The sequence below is a fragment of the Idiotropiscis lumnitzeri genome, unplaced genomic scaffold (assembly GCF_059441095.1).
Source record: "Idiotropiscis lumnitzeri isolate Australia: NSW breed Sydney's pygmy pipehorse unplaced genomic scaffold, RoL_Ilum_1.0 HiC_scaffold_35, whole genome shotgun sequence".
Classification (NCBI taxonomy): Eukaryota; Metazoa; Chordata; class Actinopteri; order Syngnathiformes; family Syngnathidae; genus Idiotropiscis; species Idiotropiscis lumnitzeri.
This window is the reverse complement of record NW_028283573.1, coordinates 1,878,118-1,897,137: the sequence shown is the minus strand read 5'-3', so window position 1 is coordinate 1,897,137 and position 19,020 is coordinate 1,878,118. Positions and strand designations below refer to the sequence as shown.

Here is a 19,020-nt window from a genome sequence, read left to right as displayed (position 1 = left end):
TCGCCAATGGAGCGAGTAACTAAGTACTCAAGTAGGCATTCCAGTTACATGTTCATGGTTGCCTTGTTTGAAAATCAATAGAAATAAAAAAATGTCAGATGCATTGTTGCGCCACGTAACTTTGTCCACACACACTATATATATATATATATATATATATATATATACATATACACCTTTGTCACATTTTTGTCAGCGTTCGTTGGCTTTTTGTTCATTTCTTTTGTCTGATTTTTCTCCAGTTTTTTTATCATTCAGTATCTATCTTTTTTTTCCTATTCGACTGAAATGTTTTTTGTCAGAAGTGTTTTTTTTTTAGATTTGGTTTTATTTTCTTCATCGTTTCAGTCGGGTTGGTCGGAAATTTTTCAGTATCTGTTAGTTCTTTTTGCCAAATGTGTCAGTTTTTTAATCTTTATTAAAAGTCACTCATTTGTGTGTACATATAAATGGACAATGCTTGGATAACACACTAAACAAGTGAATACAAAAGTGTTTTAATTGACATGGAAAGTGAAACATACAGTCATCATGATGTGTTTGTGTAACGGGTTTGCGTTGAAGAAACACAAGTACCTGACCAAGGGATGAAAAGGAAGATTATTTTCAGATTTGATTTGGAGCGGGCAACATTGAGAAAAACTTCACTTTGATTCACTTTCAATCGATTGGCTCTCCTGTTGAAAACGATCCCTAAAATGGTTGTTGTTGGTCGAGGTAGACATAAGCATAATCATAAAATGTGCTCCACCAAAACCCCAAAAATGAGTCTTAGATTTCACCCAAAAATGACAAAGGAATTAAATACGTGACAATAAGTGTCGTGGGGCAACTGAAGCAATTAAATGTCCTCAATTACGATGAAATTAGACAACACTTTGTTGGTAAGTCTTAAAAAACTATCCGCTATCTGAAGTTTTTTTTTTTTTTTGCAAAAGAAGAGTTGTCAGCCATCAGGCACGCACATTTAATGTTGTAAAAATGTGGAGGTACCAGCGTGTCGACGTTGCGCCCGAGTCAAAAATCCTCTTTCGAGCTGGCACTCAAACCAAAACGGGACCACCGACAAAAGTCAAACGTGGATGGGAAGGGAGCTTCAAGTGAATCTGCTTTGGCGGATGTGACTTGACTGCAAAACACCAAAGTCTTATCGCGATCGTCTCATAAGAAAAGCTGTTGCTTTTTTCTTTTCTTTTTTTCGGAAGCGGAAGAAGGCGGGGTCGCCGAGCACCCGTCCGTCCGCCGAGTCGTCTCAGGCGCACTGCTGCTCCATGTCGGTGCGGCTTCCGAACAGCGTCAAGAGTTGCTCCTCGTAGTTGGCAATGTTCCTTTTCATGATGTCCATGCACGGGCCCAGAAGTCGCTCAAAGGCTTTCACGTCCATCACTTGACGGGCACAAGAAAAAAATGAATAATAATAATCAAAAACATTTGCGAGATTCACTGGTGCCGCCCAGCGTCACTCAACATTCACGCGTGCTGGCAAAAGTGCGCTCGCCTTTCGCTCCGTTGAGCGAGTCAGTGAGACGACGTCACGTATGTGCTGGCTTTAACTTCAGCAAGAATATGTTGGCCAGATTTGGAGAAAATCGACAATGCACCGGATGTACAAAAAGTCACCCACGATAGCGCAACGCATAACGGGGGACACCGGAGAGCAAACCACTCGTGCTCACATGCATCCATTCGTTATCCTCCCCATCAAGTCTACGTGTCGTAGGGCCGTGTGTACACTGCCCTCTAGTGGCCAAGGCAGGCACATCATTGAACGAATGCTGTCGATGACTATTTTCTCGGGAATCACGTCACAAACTTTTTGTGTCTGGGCTCATTTGCATTTCTTTCAAAGGGCAAAGCTGACTTGAGCGTTTTGAGGTCCAAGCGTGGCCCTAAAATGAATTCAACTCCTTTTTTTTTTTTCTGCCATGACTGGAATGTGGCTTCATATTGCGATTGCAAAATGAGACTTCAAGTGAGGCGAGCGCAATCGTCATTTACCCAAGCATTTGACGCTCCCCACGGCGTAGGCGGAAGCCGCTCTGGGCTTGTTTGTCACCAGCGCCAACTCCCCAAAATACTGGCCCCGGGAGCACGTGGCGATTTCCACTTCCTCTTCGTCCGGCTCCTTTTTCGTCTGGGAACAAGGAAGCGCAAACTTTTGCGAACCGGCCAACGCTCGCAGGGTGACATTTCTTATTTCTTGGAATCAAATATGGCTTGTTCCACTAACACACCTTTTTATGATAAGATTGTTTTTTCTTTCATCAGAGTGAAACTCACCCTGCTCCTCTTCATGGTGATCCGAACTTGGCCGGACTCCACAATGTAGAAGCAATCGGCCAATTCACCCTGTCAACAAGACAATGTCCTTGGATATTCTTATCCATCCATTATCCGTTCCGCTTTTCCTCACGAGGCTCGTGGGAGAGCCGGAGCCCATCCCGGCCGTCTTTGGGCGGGAGGCGGAGTACACCCGGGACTGGTCGCCAGCCAATCGCAGGGCAAACAAAGACACATGTAGGGGCAATTTTCAGCGTCCAATAAAATTAGCATGCATGTTTTGCAATGTACGAGGAACCCGGAGCACCCGCAGAAAAGCCACATTGGAACGGGGAGAACATGCAAACTCCACACGGGATGGCCGGAGCCGGAAACGAACCCACGACCTCCGCTCGTCAGTCGTCCGCCGGGCCGCCCGGATATTCTCATTAACTTGGAAGAAATCGATACTTTTCTTTTTCTTTTTTTTTGGAGGGGGCAAACAAAACACCAAAAACGTTAAGTTTTGAAAACTGACAGATGGACAAGCTCATTTGTAGAAGAAGAAGAAGAAAACTTAAAGTGAGGCTGCACAATATTGGCAAAAGATTCCATGTGTGATGTGACCGTTGAATTTAGTCAGATGGATATTATTGCGGCAACATGACGGGGCAGCGGTTAGCACGTCCGCCTCACAGTGCTGAGGGCGTGGGTTCGATTCCGGCTCCGGCCTTCCTGTGTGGAGTTTGCATATTCTACCCGCGCCTGCGCGGCTTTTCTCCGGGTGCTCGGCTTTGCTCCCACATCCCGAAAACATGCACGGCGGGTTGATTGGACACTGGAAATTGCCCCGATGGTTGTTTGTCTCTGTGTGGCCTGCGATTGGCTGGCAACCAGTTCAGGGTGAGCCCCGCCTACTGCCTGAAGATAGCTGGGATGGGCTCCCGTGTGAGGAGTTTATTGTGATATCTAACACGAGACAAAACATTTTGATGATCTGATGAAAGAATGACATTTCTTTGCAAGCGAGCTCAATTTATTCTTTGCAAATTAATTTCAAAGCGACGATTGGATGGCAAGATTTTAGTCTGCATCTGACTGGCCAAATTCATATTCACACAATTCTGTGAGAAACTTAATGCGTGTCTTTGCGAAATGGATATTGCACGGGCCGACATCACCGAATGGATATTTTGGGATCGAGTGTGCAGCCCAAAAGTCAAGTCAAGTCATATGAAATTGTTTTGGGATCCTAGTTTGGGGTTTATTTACACTTTCAACTGTTCATATCAGTTATGATTGAAAAAAAAAAAAAGAAAAAATTTGGGTGATGTCCATTTATGTTAGTCAATCATTTGAATTTTATTATAAATGTAGAAATACGACCAAAAAAAATGTTTAATGTGTATTATAATGTTCGCGATTGCTTACAATAAATTGATTTTTTGAATTTTCTAATGTGACAAGATTTTCCAAAAATACATCAAAAACAGGAATAGATCCATTTTAAGGAACCAATTTCAGGATGCAGGAAATATTTCCAATCGGTACCGGAGGGCTCACCTGGGCAATAATCTGCTGCGAGTCGCCGTACGCTTTAGTCGAGATGACGTCCACCACCTTCATCCTCTCGGAAAGCTGCGGACAGACAAAAAAAAAAAAAAAACAAAAAGAATGAAGAAATAAGCTTGAGATGTTTTTCAGTATTGTGACATGCCGCAGCGAGCCCAAAAAGTGGCGACCTCCAGCGACGTCAGCAGCGGAAGCGTCTCGATGAACGCCTCGTATAACTTCCTCTTCTTGGCGTTGTTTTTTACGATGATCCTCCGGAACGTCAGACGATCCTGACGAGCACAAAAAGAAAGAAAGAAATCAGCATTTAGCATACTGCCCCCCGTGGCTCGGAGGGTTGGTCAAATTTCCGAATTTCCCCCAAATTGTGAACATCTGCGTCGTCGCTAACGACGCGTCATGTGACTCACGAGGCACCAGAGGGCCCCGGGCAAGCTGGCGACGATGGTGGCCGCCCTTGGCGTGTTGTACATCAGCGCCAGTTCTCCGAAGCTGCCGCGGTTGTCGTAGCAACCCACCAGCTTCTCGCCGCCATCCACTTTGACAAAGATGCCGAAGGTCCCCCTGAGGAGCGAAAAAGTCAGGCGCCGAGATCACACACAGACGAGAGAAGATGGCCGTCCTATACGCTGTCCGTTGCGCCGTTTGAGTCGACGGGAAGCTTTTGAATTAGCGCAACGTCGATGCTAACGCCGGTTAGCGCGTTCATGAAGTTGGCTAACGTCAAGCGAGCTCGCTTGAACGTTGCAGGCTTTCGCTTTACGACGCCTGATTGTTTTTTGTTCTATTTGCAAGCACGTTTTGATGCGAATTTGTTGGCGTGTCGTCTTCCGTTTGGTGAGAGCGGCTCAGAAACGTGCGCTTTCACATGTTTGGGTGGGCCTTCAAAAAGACTTTGATTTTGCGTCTAGACGTCACAAATTTGTCTGGAACTTGAGAAATCGGCGTCACGGTAAATGTTTGGGATATTCGGACAGGCTCTCTCACGCGACTTATTTCGTCCCCTTGCAAAAAAAAAAAAAAGAAATAAAAATAAGAAATGGGCCATATTTGGCCCTTCCCCAAAATATTCCGGTGCTCACCTTTCAATCACATAGAAGTTGTCGCCATCATCATCTTGGTCAATGACGTGTTCGCCTTCTGTGCAGAACTTCTCAAACATGGCGTCCAATACTTGCGACATCTCTTCCTGCGGAGGTGAAAACAAAAAGTTCCATTCGAACACTGCTTGCAACCACAAACATTTTGATTGTTTGTGGAGGTTGAGAAGGTTTTTTTTTCAGTCTTGACATGTGGCCGTGACAGCCAAATCTTCTGCGGGATTTCAAACTCTGATGGCACGTCAAAATTCACGTTTAGCGTCGGCAACGGGACACTTTCTTGAAGCAAATTTTTACATCGACCGATTGGTCGGCCGCTTGGCATGAGGTGCGGCTGCGGCCTTCCCGTGTGGAGTTTGCATCTTCTCCCCATTTCTGCGTGGCTTCTCTCCGGGTTTCCTCCCACATTGCAAAGACATGACTGGACACTCGAGATTGTCCTTTTGTGTGAATGGGAGCGCGTGTGGTTGGCTGGCAACCAGTCCGGGGCGTGACTCCGCCTACGGCGATAGGCTCCAGCGCACCGGCGACCGAAATGAGGAGAAGCAACTCCGATATTGATAAGAATATTTCATAATTTTCGGGTCCGTCGCTTCTCGGCCTTTTGGCTAAGATCAAGTGTAGTATCTGTTCTTATCAGTTTAATATCTGATACGTTCCCTATTTGGGGACCATATATTGGCTGCCAGGATGGCCGAGTGGTCTAAGGCGCCGCGTTCCGGTCCCAGTCTACCCAGGAGGCCTGGGTTCGAACCTCGAATTTCCCCATTGTGGGACTAATAAAGGGAATCTTATGTACATACATCGATAAGCGTGAGTATGACGTCGATCCTGAAACGTTTGATGTTTTTGTTCCCTTGTCACCGTCGACAAATGCAGATTGTCAAGCGCTCCGGATTGCGTACGTGGCACACTTGAGCGGAACAGGTCATATACTCACAGGGTCCAGATTCTTGAAGAGAAGAATGTCGCGACATGCTTCTTGTAGTCTCTGTCGCTGCTCGTCAGTTTTGGGGTGGGCGACCTGAACGTCCCGATTGGACACCGATAAGGAGGACAGACGGCAGTCAAATCAAATTTAGTAACAGTCCGAAGCGCAACAGCCGCAAATGGACATTTTGGACGCTGAGGGGATAAGATGGAAAAACAAACAAACAAACAAACATCATAAAAACTGCAACGCACAGGAAAAAAAAAAGTAAATCCATCAAAAAAATGGGATCTCGTCTCCATTGTTTTGAGATTTAATGGAAACAACGGCAGATGAGGTCAATTTGAAAAACGACGACAAATCTAGACGTCATCTCGTTGGTTTGTATTTGAATTTTGTTATATTACACAAAGGTAGAAAAAAAGAAAAACGGCAATTAATGGCACGACGATTCACATTGAAAGTAATCGGATTACCCTTGGCTCTTTATCCTCATCGTCTTCATCGGGATTGAAGGCTTCGGCGCACACTGACGGACAAAAGGGCAGCGAGTCACTCAAGTGCGGCAAAACTGCAAACTTCCATCGAGGCAATTTTACTTGTTGCCAACAATGACGTAGGCAAGTTTTGATCAAAGAAAATCTTAAATAGCTCGAGACAGTGGTGCCTTGAGTTACAAGTCGAATTCATTTGCTGACTCAAATGTTGTCAAACCAGCACACATCAAAGCCCTTCAGTCCACTAGCTTAATGCTAACGCCAAATAGCAACGAGGCGACAACAAACATTCATCGTTATATAATTGCCGCGCGGATGAGTTGAAAAGTAGCTCCTGTCTGCTTCTTTTCAATTCCATTTAATGAGTCCGTCACTGTGTTGCCCCGCTAAATATTGCGCCGGCACACTTCGTTCGGGACCAAAAATGGATCGATTCGATTGCTACTTTGCGGCTTTTCTTGCTATTATTCTTTTTTCTACAGTTTCAATATTTGGCAAGCAGAGCGCACACCCACCAACGCCACGAAACATCCAATCAATAACTGCACCAAGTTTTTCTTTTTAGTTTAAAATAGTTGACCTTCACCCGAGTCCTGCGTCACATTGGAGCGAGGATTTACGTCTTCTTCGTTTTGCATTTTAAAAGTTACATTTATGACGTGGAACAAGTGTTTCAAAGGGTGGGTGTGAAAAATAAAAATAAATCAGAAATGAGTCATCCTCTACTTTGCACAATTTCACCTTTTGAGGATCATGGAACGAAACACCGGCAAAAGGTCAGGCAACACGCTATTAAGAAGTCCTTTTAAAAAAAAAAAACTGATTAATGTCATGTTCATTCGTTTTAATGGGCAAAAAAAGATTTGCTCACGAAATGAATGCAAGTCGCATCCCAAGGTGCCACTGTACCAAAGCTTGGACGGAAAAGAGATGGAAAGAGTGAGGAGAAATGTCGTTGACATTTTTTAAGTCACCGCCAGAACTCACCTGACGCTCTCCTGATGAATCGGTTTATTATCGGCGCTGGCAAAAGACAAGAAAATGCACATTCAAGTCAACTAAACGCTTTGCTCGTCTTTTAATGACGTCTGCATGCTGCGAGCTTTTTTCAAGCTTGACCTCATTTGGAATATTTAGCCGGCGATGAGGACGACGCGCTGTCAAGTGTGTGCGTCTGTGTGTGTGTGTGTGTGTGTTGCCGCACGTGCACGTCCTTCAAGCCAAATCTCAAATTTCCCCATTGTGGGACCAATAAAGGACATTTTATCTTAATCTAAATGGCACACAACACAGTGAATGCAAAATGGCCCTGAGCAGGCTCGCGAGAGCCGCATCCAAAACTGCACCTGCACAACCATAAACAAGAACATCTCATTATTATTCGGACAATATGATTATATTGAAGTACACTGCAACATACTGACGACAGATACCTGCTTGTAATGTGTGGACCCCTTCGTGCAGCTTCAGTCAAAAACAAATCAAAATATGAGCAGCTCCATAAAAGGACTGAAAAAGCAGAATGATGTGATAATATACAACTAAAAATACGCCCTAAGGACGAAATAAAAAGGTACTTTATTGTATTTAGAAAAAACTGAATCCTACAATAAAAATAACTCACGGTTGCCAAAATAAAGAAGGAAAATCAATTCAAGACATAGATTGATATGATCAAAATAGAATATCCTTTAAATAAATTGAATACCAGAAAATAAGTGACAAGTAAAAACAAACATAACAACAAAAGAAAAACTAACATGAAAAAAGAAGAAAACAAAAGCTACAACAAAAACATGTGTCCAATATATCTAAAAAGATCATGTAAATAAATAAATAAATAAATAGACATAAACCACTAAAAAGCCAATCAAACTATCATAATTTCTAAAGTAAAGTCAAAAAAAAAAAGAAAACATGAACAACCCGTAAATTAACATAAATGACAAATAAATAATCAGACAAAAGAATGTGATCAGATGAATTCTCCAAAAAATGCAATATGGAAACAAGCATTTCACAAAAATCCACTGCCGAGTCCCGCAAAACAAAAGAAAAATCAAAACGTAACTAGAGTAGATTAACGACATTGATGTTGTCAAATGTTTGGTGACTTCTTCGAAGGAAGACGCATGAGAAGGATGCTTTCATTGTCCACTCAGCTAACTTTGCTAGGCTACATCGACCAGTTGATGGCAGCATTCCCACTGAGCTGCAAAACAACCCGAAACTGAAGGTTGGCAGCCACGTTTGCACACACGAGCCTTGTTGTTGTTTTTTCTTGCTTTCTTTTTTTTTTTTGTTGAAGACCCGCATGCATGTGTGCGCTGCACCAACGTGCAACTTTGTGCTACATCATGCACGACGCGTAGCCAGTCGGGCTCGCATGAGGCCTACTTCCTGAGAGAGGAGCAACAAACGCACATTTGCGCACATTTGCACCATTTCAGCATCTGGTGGCGCCTCAGGCCATTGGAGCGTTCATTTCGTACATTACGGTAACATCCGCAGTGGCGGAGAGGAGCACCTACCTTGAAACTCTTCGTCGTCGTCGTCGTCTTCGTCGTCTTCTCCGTTCTCCGAGTCGATCTGCATGGCCTGGTCGAGGAAATTGACCGCCTTGCCAGCGGCTCTCGTCGTCGCGGGCGCCTCCCCGCCGTCGTCGTCTCCATCCCGGCCGAAGGGCGCCCGGCGGCGGCTGCTCTCGCGGTCCTTGAGGCGGGTGAAATACTGCAGGGCGAAGTCGAGCAGGTCCCCCGGCTGGTTCCTCAGCACTTCCACGGTAAAGCTCTGCAACAGCTCCGTCAGGCCCGCGGGGATTTCTATACTCATTCCTGCAGGGCGTCAACAAATGAAGGCTCGAGCGACAACAGCGGCAACGATGACGACGACGACAGCAGCAGCAAAAATGAACAAGAAGAAGACTTGAGAGGGATGTCAAAGATGCGCCTTTAGCTCGAGAAAACACCTCTTGGGCCAGAGCGTCATCATTACCATCCTCGCCTTCTTCTTCCTCTGATGATGACTGTATAGGAAACCCACGCATGTGACCCACGTTTCCATGGCAACGCCCCATCCAATGATTGCATACGCACAGCGGAGCAAACACTTCATCCTCGAGGCACAAAACACAGAAATGCTATAAAAAAAAAAAATTAAAAAAAAGCTAAATAAAGTCAACATTTGTGAGGCCATAAAACGGTGCTTCTGCCTTGCGAAATAAATGTGCACATTATGCACAATGGCTGCAACACGTGATTCAAATGAGCAGGATGCTTAACAGGGTTCTTCAAAGCTTGATGAAGAGCTGATCATTTCAATCAGGTGCGTTGCAGCCAGGAGAGATTGAAAGAGTGCAGGAAGCAGCCCGCCTGGACGGGACCTTGACACCCCTGGTGTATACGCTCTACACACACACACACACACACACGCGCACACACGTTTAGTATGTGCAGCTACAGAAAATACATAAAAGAACACCGGTGAGTACCTTCGACTTTCTTGTACACGCACGCACTTTTGTTATCGACTGTTTATACGGCTGGTGTAATCGTTTTACTCCAAGTGACATCCAAATCGGCATGCCTGTTCAACCATTAATATTGGATAAAACAGCAAGCCATTTTCACTTTAGGTCGGTCAATAATTTGGAAAAACATCACATGACGAGTAAACGATATAATGCATAACAATTGATAAAACATCTGTGCACAAAGGACAAGTTGCATTGTTTTCATCTCTAGGGGGAAAAGAAACTTCCCAATTACACAACAGTCCTAAAGGTATGTTATTGTGTAAACATGCGACATGTCATTTTAAATTTCATTGGTCAAAACAAGCAGCCAGAAGGGCTCCTTAATCGTTCCCAAATTGTAAATCACACCACATGACGACAAAATAAAACGTGTCCAAATAAATGACAAACATCAACGTTCCTTTTCCCAGGAAACATTTATTCAATCAGGGGACACAATCTTTCCATCAACAGGTCAGTTAAATATTAACAAATTTACAGGCATGAGGAATGTAAAAAAACGAACAAAAAATAAGAAAACCAAGCTCTCCTTCAAAAAAAAAAAACTGACAGACCGACCCAGGACAATCAACCACAGGGGGGCGCTCTTCTGAGTTCCCCAGCTTTGTTGATCCAAGTGCTCTTCACAGTTCAATTTTATCTGTCAGGACCTACGCAGAAACATTGAAGGTCAAGGACAGCATTCCCGTGAGAATTGTTGCTGAAATGTGACGCGTTCCTACCACTTTTTCATCTTCGTCATCCTCATCGTCCACGACTTCATCGGCAGCTTCCTCGTTATCCTCCATGTCCTCGGCTGGCTCTTCGGGTTCCTCCTCTGGCTCCTCTTCCACCTCAAGTCACAAAAGTGAGCACAAGACTTTCAATTAGGAAACTGTTACCATGACGACCATCGATCGCATACCTGCTCCTCCAGCGGTATGTTCATGCTGAGCCTCAGCATGCGTTCGATCCTGTCGCCGTACGCTTTGGTGTCGGCAAGCTGGTAGCCCGAGCGCAGGGTGGCCGTCTCGAAGAGGACGGTGGCCAGGTCCGACGCCGTCTGGTCCTCGGCGTCGTCCTAAACACGCACAGATGCACGTTCAAGTAGAGATTACGGCACCCACCAGTTAATAAGTTGCTAGTGCTGCCAAGAAAATATTAGCGGGTCACACCAAGAAGGGGGGAAAAATATTTAAAAAAAAAAAACCAACACACTGAGAATAAAGTTCAGGCTCATACATTTGAGGAAAGATGGTTGTCTCCTGCATTTGAACATTTGATTTTCAATCAGAAAGTGGAATATTGGAGTTGAACGTTTCAGTCCCATCATTTGAGCTCAACATTTAAGGTCAAATTAAGTAGCAACATTTTTTGAAATTGGAGTATCGCTACTTTTGAGATGATAGTTGAGATTAAATTAGCGCGATATTCCAACAAATACGACTGAGGTGGCACCTTTGAGACTAACTGGTTTAATTGACGAGCTTTCGCAGACAACGCAGAAACGAACAAAGGTGCCACCTACGTTCGGTCATCAAGAACAAAGAGCGACTGTTCGGAGATTCAAATACAATTCTCCAACATCTTACAAAAATGCTCATTTAGAACAAATGGCAAAATACATGAAAAAACGTCTGCACTCACGTTGACCCGTTTGAGCATCTGCTTGATGAGCGGATGCTTGGGGTTGATTTCTAACGTCTTCTTCTGGCTGGCGTAGTAACTGCAACATCGGCAGCGTGAGCGGCGGGCGGTCACGGCACTTGCTTGAATTTTTCATTTATTTTTTTTAAACTCACTTTGTGGAAATATCTTTGCCCGTCTGGTAAGCCTGCGCTTTCATGATCCGCTCCATGTTGCCCGACCAGCCGTACTGGCTCGCCACCAGCGCGCACGGAGAGCTGGTCAGCCTTTGAGACAGGATCGCCTTCTCAATCTGTCCAAGCGCAGACACAAAACAAAGCACAGCACAAAGCAATTATGGGAAAGTCATATCAGCATTTTCTCCTTCTCGTGCTCAAATTCAGCAAAGAGTCACGTGTCAGCTCTCCAAAAGGCTAATTGTGGTAAAACAGTTTTGCATTGAACACATTTGAAATTTAAATGAGTACCATTTTTAATCAATGAGAATGCTTAGAACATCCAATGACTTGGCAGCCCTTGTATGCCTCCAGTTTTTTTTTTGCTAACCCAGCTACAATGGACTCCCTCAGTCTGAAAGCTCTGAGGGCGCACGCTGCCCCTCACAGGTCAATCTTGGTACTACACCACTTTCTGCATATGAGGGGCCGTTCGTTTTACACGACAGCTCTCACGCGTTACAACAGCAGTAAGTGGACAGTTGAAACCAAATTGGCCCAAGAAAAAATAAATTCTCTTTTGACCTTGTCCTTGAGCACGTTGTCCTTGAGCCAGGTCGTGAGCGGCTCGTATTCCTTCTCCTGCGCCTCGCGCTTCTCTTTGGCCTCGTCGCTCTCGTCAAACTTGACGCCCTCCTTGGCCACGTTCTGGAAGCGCTTGCCGTCGAACTCGGGCAGCGCCTGGATGCAGTACTCGTCCACGGGCTCCGTCAGGTAGATCACCTCGTAGCCCTTCTTCAGCAGCCTCTCCACGAAGGGCGACGCCTCCGCCTGGATGAAGACCACATCGGTGGTTAAGCGCCCGCTACCTTTGCAGCGTGGTTAGCCCGTCTGTGGCATTTCACACAGGCGCGCACGTGTGGGAGCGAGCGGCCGTCGTGGCCTACCTCCTTCCTGTTGGTGCCGGCCATGAAGTAGATCTTGTCCTGCTTGTCCTTCATGCGCTCGACGTACTGCTCCAGGCTGGCCAGCGCCGTCTCGCTGTTGGACGTGTTGAAGCGGAGCAGCTTGGCCAGGCGAGTGCGGTTCGAGTGGTCCTCGATGACTCCCAGCTTGATGTTGGTGCCAAACTCTTTCCAGAACTTGTCGTCGTACTGCTCCTCGGCAATCTTCTTGATCATGTCTAGAGTTTTGCGCACCAGCTTCTTACGGATCACCTGATTGGCGGGCGGGGAGAAAACCAAAATGAACTTCTGGTCTTACTGTGTGATAAATTACCCTTTTGTTGCTCACAGTAAAGAATTTTAATGCAATCTTCAGTTAAGATAAACTATCAGAAAGGTGGCTCGGTGGAGCATTCTGATGCCTCCGTTTCACATGAACGCCGAGTTTGACCAAAATCAGCTCACAAGTCTGGAAACGCACAAAATTAGCGTTATAATTAAAGTATGGCACTGTGTCTTGAAGGGAACTTTTTTGTGAACACTTGAGTGCAAACCCAACGCGTATTAAAGCGTCAAATTGGCCAAAAAGTGGTCGCGACTGAGCCATGCCTGCATTTGAGATTTTCACCTTGAGCAGTTTGTGCTGCTGTAGCGTCTCTCGGGACACGTTCAGAGGAAGGTCATCAGAGTCAACCTGATTTAAAAAAAAAAATAATAATAATATTGCGGACAACTTGAGCACATTGCAGCATGACGGCAAAACGAGGACTCACAACTCCCTTGACAAAGTTGAGATATTTGGGCATCATGTCGTTGAAGTCGTCCGTGATGAAAACCCTCCTCACGAAAAGCTGCGACAAGACCACATTTTCGTCAAAGCTCAAAACGGCTTCTGAACTGATGTCGGCATTTCAAGCCACAAGGATCATTTGTTATTTAGTTGCGTTCACCCCTTTCCTTTTGGCATTTAAAAAGCAAAGTCCTTTCTTTTTAAATCTGGTATTCTTCACCTTGATGTAGTCGTTCTTCTTGGAGCCGTACTCGTCAAAGAGGCCGCGGGGGGCAGCGGTGGGCACGAACAGGATGGACTTGAAGGTGACCTCGCCCTCGGCCGTGAAGTGGATGTGAGCCAGAGGGTTCTCGCTGTCCTGATGGGAGCCAATTAGGTACAATCTTTCCGTTTATTTTTTTCAGATTTGCACCTATTTTGGGTGGCTCTGGCCCCACTTGCGCTCATCAGCATATTTTAACAGTTAAACTTCTTTTTGGGGACCTGTTCCTGGCGCCTCACCTTGGAGAAGGTCTTGTAAAAAGCGTCGTACTCGTCATCCTCAACCTCCTTGGCTGGTCTCTGCCAGATGGGCTTGATGTCGTTCATGAGCTCCCAGTCCCACACCGTCTTCTCAACCTGATGATCAGAAAACAAGTTTTGGCAACGACTCATTTGGTAGCGTCGCCAACAACGTTGCACCTTCTTGGTCTTGGGCTTGTCTTTGTCCTCATCTTCCTCCTCTTCCACGGCCGCCTCATCTTCAGAGACTTCTTTCTCTGGTTCCTCTGTCGCCTCGCCATCTTCATCGATGGGTTCCTCCACCGTCTCAGTCTGATGTGTGCAACGCACAACACGCGACGGTCAACTCAAACACTCCGTTTGATCGTACAGTAGACAAGTTCCCCCGCAGCTGAATGGTTCACGTTCGCAGAACGTGCATTATCCAAATGACTCGTCCTCACGAGGGTTGTTGGAACTTCAGAACTAGACTAGGTGGCGTAAAATGGCCGCTTGTATACAAATTATTGTGAGTCTGAGAGGGGGGAGAAATTTAACAACCAATGAAATGTTATGTGCACGTTTGTGGGGAAAATAAATAAAATAAAAAAAAAAATTCAGGCCAGTCCGCCTCACCCATGACATCAGCAACAAAGGTGAAAAATCCTGGGCCACTTTGACGTGACAGCAGGTCTGCAGCATCTGAAAAACGATCGCTGACGCGCCGCTTGGAGCCATTATGGGCTCCCTGTGTCCTTGCGCAAGATACTGAACCCGAGTTGGATCATGCTGCCATTAAATGGTCAGTGGTGTAACGTTTGCAGTAATTCATTTAACCCTCACCTTTCATCATGACATGCTCGCAATGTGTTAGCCGCGCTCACTGTATGAGATGCTGTACCACAAAAGCGTACCCGCCCCGCTAAGAGACGCAAATCAGCACCTTGCTGGCCCAAACGTAAATGGGGAAGTTGATGAACTGCGAGTACTTCCGGACGAGGTTCTTGATGGTCTCCAGCTCCAAATAGTCCGAGGCCTCCTCTTTCATCACCAACCTGCGGAAGGGAATTCAAATGAGCGTCCGCGTGGGCGCTAGCGGCGGACAGCGTCAGCATTTCAACCTACGTGATGGTGGTCCCGCGGCCCAGCGTGTCCCCGCGGGGGTCCTCGATGACCGAGAACTGGTTGGAGTCAGACTCCCAGATGTGCTGCGTGCCGTTGTTGTGCTTGGAGGTCACGATGACCTTGTCGGCCACCAGGAAGGCCGAGTAGAAGCCCACGCCAAACTGGCCGATGAGCTCCGAGGTGGACTGGTCCTCAGACTGCATCTCCGTCATCTTGTTGAGGAACTCGCTGGTGCCCGATTTGGCGATGGTACCCAGGTTCTTCACCAGCTCCTCTTTGGTCATGCCGATGCCCGTGTCGGTGATGTGGAGCATGTTCTTCTCCTTGTCCGACTGCAGGGGGTTCACAGACGAGTGTCAAGTTTTCATTTGGGATTCACAATAGTTGGAGATTGCGCTCGTAGACACCACGTACTTTGATTTTGATGGTCAGCTCTTCGTTGGAGGCCAGCGCATCGTCATTGGTGAGCGACAACAAGCGGATTTTATCCAGGGCGTCAGAAGCGTTGGAGATAAGCTCCCTGAGGAAGATCTGAAAAGCAAAACGGCACATTATTAGCCGCTAAACTCAAGCCCGGACATGGAAATCCGGCTCACCTCCTTGTTCTTGTACAACGAATTGATGATCAGCTTCATCATGCGGTTGACCTCAGCCTGAAAAGCGTGCTTTTCAGACTTTTCCCGGAGTTCCTTGATCTGGGCTGCGTTCAAGCCATCCAACTGGATGGCTTCCTCCTCCCTGTGTAAGAGGGGAGTGGGAAAAAAACTCAGGTGGGACTTCATACTCTGCAAGCAATCATTTGGCTGCAGTAGGCTCCAGCACAATCATTCAAAAGGTTGCTGCGACCATTCCTGTGCGCAGGCGTGGTCACGTTAACCTCGTTCTGCAAGATGACAATTGTAATCCTCGCACATCTTTTGCTGCAGACAAAAGTCAAGCTCCTTGGGGGGGGGGGGGGGGGGGGGGGGGGGGGCTCCAGAGAAAACAGAAAGGAAAACTTCACAATACAGAGAAAGGTCCTGATCGCTACTGACGAGCTGCAAGGAGCCCAAATGTTGATGATATTCTAATTTAAAGGGGGAAAAAAACGAGTATGAGTAACTACCGTAATGCAATGGCTAATAAAAGTACTTCTGAGGATGAAAAGCTATGAAAGGTGATTCACAGTCAAAAACAGTCTCAATTGATTTGATCACTAAAGTGTCTCCAAGGACACAAACCCAGTTGAGCAATCTTAAGGACATCCCTGATCAAAGCCCCCGGCGAATCCTCACACTCAGTGCAAATTTTCCCAGCTCCAATTTAATGTGTCTCAACCTTTATTGAGCCACGGCGCATACTTTACATTAAAAAAAAAAATATGAGAAAGCAGATCCACCAGTTAATTATGTAACTCCTGCCCTCGAGTGGACAAGCCTTTTGCCTTTGATTGTGTTGACTGTCACAACACATCGGCACAGAAGAACTAATACATTGGTAGCAATAGTTTGCAAGCCAATTACGTCAATAAAGTGCCCAATCGTTGCTTTATATCGAGTAAGCCCCGTCCGTTCCTGGCAATGGAATTCAGTTGCAAAAAGGTGTTTCCATAGCAATACCAACCTCTGAACCACCTCGTCATCCGTCTTGGAGCCATCCCTGCTTTTGCCAAGGTCTTCTTCCACGGTGCCGTCCACGTCCACTTCGTCCTCGGCCCTCGCTGCAGCTACCATTGATGGAGAGACGTCACGTGTGTCCAAATTGGACCGAGTCGTTTGAAAATATTAGCTCATGTTAGTTACATTAGCGCATGTAGGGGACAAACGACGGCCATAAATTGGAATACTATTAGAAAACCAACAAAGCATGTTGCTTTTCGCAAACGCCTTTCTTAAAAAAAAAAAAAAATCCTTTCAAATGACACTGGATGTAGTTTGTCAGGTTAGAAACTTCCGGAAAGCCTCGTGAATCCATTAAAAGGGCAACGTCAATGTTGCACCAACATGCGCAATAACAGACAAATGCATATAAAGCACATCTTTACGTGAAATCAAACAAGTTCTGAATGAAACTCAACCCGTGATAAGCTACGCGGCGTCAAGGCAAGCAAAGCTAGCTTAGCAGCTAACATAGCAAGAGAAAGATTCCCGAGACACAAAAAAGGGCCGGCGCTCACTCACCGAAGGCTAAGAGTCCGAGGAGAAGTCCGAAAAGGAATGCTCGCTTCATTTTGGGTTTAGAGCTTAATTGTGATCGTGAGTGTTGTTGCGCCTCGAGCACGCACGCCGTTCCGCCGCTCCACGAGAGACGGACAAGTTGACAATGGGCCGCCCTCGCTAACATGGCATACTTAAATCGCTCGCACTCGACCAATGGCGGCGCACCACGCACACCCGTCGACCAATCATAGCACAGACATCCCCACGGCGCTCACCAATCGGCGTCCTCAACATAAGTCGATGCCGTCAAATCGTGGCTGGCCACCATTGGCCGCTGAAAGGAATTCACCCCCTTCGATTACGTGGTAACTTTGATTTTTTTTATTTCTTTCATCACGCAACAAGTGTTGCATCGTACTATAATAGATAATAAAGGTTAATGGAATCGCAACCCGCTGAAAGAAATTTAATACCAAAATAAATCTGATAATACCGCCGCTGCTACTATGCTTTAAGAGACTATATTTCATGGAGAAATTATTCAATTACTAAGAAATACAAGGCATTGAGTTAGATCATGATTACAAGTGGCTATAAAGAAACGTGAATTGATTTCATGTATTGGCCTCAGTGCAATTTGACTTTAAATAAGGCACTTTGTGTTTTATAATTCATTATTTGCAGCCAGTGGGTCCGCATTGCAATAATTACGCTGTTACCTCACGGAATGAAAATAGGTGGCATCAGAATGAAATGACATCACATTTAAATGATTCCATCGACAATATTCTAATTTATACTCGTGTCTGACAGTCACTATTTGATCGTGGTCCAGCCAAAAACTGACTTTTTATTCAACGCATATATTAGCACAGTACTACTAGACTTACATTTCTGCCACCACTTCAAAGAATCGCGCTTTCAAAGAACCCTTCATGAAACGTAACTACTCATGTACTCAAGAATATCCACAAGATGCACTTTATTTCTTGATCCAGTTTCCTTTTATTCCACACAAAAGTGATAAATTAACACATCAGTGTGGTTGACTTGCATAAGGCCAGTCAATAAATAATGTGGAGTCAACGATAAATCACTAATTCAGTTCGATTCGAGTAGCTTGTGAGAGCCTCATATTTCTCCGGAAAGGGAACGCTGTTGAAGCCATTCCCCTCTGCATAGCTCAGAGCTCCAGCGACAGGAACGAGATTCCACGACAGCGTTAGAGTAACGTTCTTGTTGCCTCTCAGACCGTTTCCATCGTCACAGAAGAAGTATTTGGTTTTCATGTCTCTGAGCTGCAGTTTGTTGTTTCCCTCGCGGAAGACGACCGTATCCCACAGCATCACCTGGTTCAAAGCATTTTTGGGTGTCGAGTACTCAGCAGTCAAATAGAGAAAGAGCTGCCCGACATTCCAGTTGAATATTGGCTCAAAATCAGCATTGATGTCAAGCTCCATGTAAACCAGATCGTTGTGTTCTCCGGGTCCCGTCAAGTTCTCGACACTCCTCAGCATCACTTTGCTCACACGGATGTCCACAGGAACACTTTTCTTCTCCGTCGCTGTACTGAGGAAGCAGCAGAAAATTACGACGACCATGACGTTTGAAGAGAAGTCAAAAAAGCCAGTGGCTCTCAATAAAAGGGTGTTCATGGTTTGCAACAGGTGAACGCCACCGGTGAAAACAATACCAACGAATCTAATGAGCGCTGTTTGTAGCTTTCATGTGTCACCGCTATGTTCGGTCTCGAAAGTGTGGGTCGCTGATTGGCTGGAGACTCTTCAAACGCGGAAGTGACGTTTACGGTATTGAGTGTCGTCATTTGGTCGATATATTGTATTTTTTCTTTTGTAAGACTTCAAGCC

The 19,020-nt window shown here is 45.8% G+C and overlaps 2 protein-coding genes and 2 pseudogenes across 3 annotated transcripts; 1 reads left to right on the top strand and 3 right to left on the bottom strand.

Annotated features, from left to right (window-relative positions):
- Positions 1-481: 481 nt before the first annotated feature.
- Positions 482-9,403, bottom strand: prkar2b (protein kinase, cAMP-dependent, regulatory, type II, beta). 2 transcript variants are annotated; one of them, XM_088287180.1, is made up of 11 exons: positions 8,891-9,402; positions 7,347-7,382; positions 6,339-6,391; positions 5,872-5,955; positions 4,914-5,020; positions 4,242-4,395; positions 4,002-4,103; positions 3,823-3,897; positions 2,281-2,349; positions 1,999-2,134; positions 482-1,386 (listed from the first exon to the last, which is right to left on the bottom strand). In XM_088287180.1, exons 1-11 carry the CDS (start codon positions 9,189-9,191, stop codon positions 1,253-1,255), a joined length of 1,251 nt encoding a protein of 416 aa, XP_088143306.1. In that variant the 5' UTR covers positions 9,192-9,402; the 3' UTR covers positions 482-1,252. The 2 variants fall into 2 exon arrangements, with proteins under 2 accessions (XP_088143306.1, XP_088143307.1); XM_088287181.1 differs by lacking the exon at positions 7,347-7,382 and having other exon boundaries at positions 8,891-9,403.
- On the top strand, positions 5,520-5,619 carry LOC148315915 (U2 spliceosomal RNA; annotated as a pseudogene).
- Positions 9,404-10,291: 888 nt separating the features above from the next.
- hsp90b1 (heat shock protein 90, beta (grp94), member 1) lies at positions 10,292-17,343 on the bottom strand. The gene is made up of 18 exons (XM_088287175.1): positions 17,174-17,343; positions 16,617-16,719; positions 15,611-15,752; positions 15,429-15,545; positions 15,015-15,346; positions 14,833-14,944; positions 14,091-14,222; positions 13,911-14,027; positions 13,630-13,767; positions 13,393-13,470; positions 13,248-13,313; positions 12,623-12,892; positions 12,261-12,506; positions 11,676-11,812; positions 11,521-11,599; positions 10,799-10,954; positions 10,617-10,727; positions 10,292-10,544 (listed from the first exon to the last, which is right to left on the bottom strand). Exons 1-18 carry the CDS (start codon positions 17,334-17,336, stop codon positions 10,518-10,520), a joined length of 2,526 nt encoding a protein of 841 aa, XP_088143301.1. The 5' UTR covers positions 17,337-17,343; the 3' UTR covers positions 10,292-10,517.
- Positions 17,344-18,130: 787 nt separating this feature from the next.
- Positions 18,131-19,006, bottom strand: LOC148315912 (signal peptidase complex subunit 3 pseudogene; annotated as a pseudogene).
- Between the last annotated feature and the right edge of the window lie 14 nt (positions 19,007-19,020).

Coding starts and splice junctions, on each gene's coding strand:
- prkar2b (XM_088287180.1), bottom strand. CDS start 9,191: ATGAGTATAGAAATCCCCGCGGGCCTGACGGAGCTGTTGCAGAGCTTT. Junction 2,350..3,822: donor CGCAGCAGATTATTGCCCAG/GTGAGCCCTCCG, acceptor TCTTGTTGACAG/GGTGAATTGGCCGATTGCTT. Junction 1,387..1,998: donor GGGGAGCGTCAAATGCTTGG/GTAAATGACGAT, acceptor GTGCCCGTCAAG/TGATGGACGTGAAAGCCTTT.
- hsp90b1 (XM_088287175.1), bottom strand. CDS start 17,336: ATGTTAGCGAGGGCGGCCCATTGTCAACTTGTCCGTCTCTCGTGGAGC. Junction 16,720..17,173: donor CCTCGGACTCTTAGCCTTCG/GTGAGTGAGCGC, acceptor CATCAATGGTAG/CTGCAGCGAGGGCCGAGGAC. Junction 13,768..13,910: donor TTTACAAGACCTTCTCCAAG/GTGAGGCGCCAG, acceptor GGCTCCCATCAG/GACAGCGAGAACCCTCTGGC.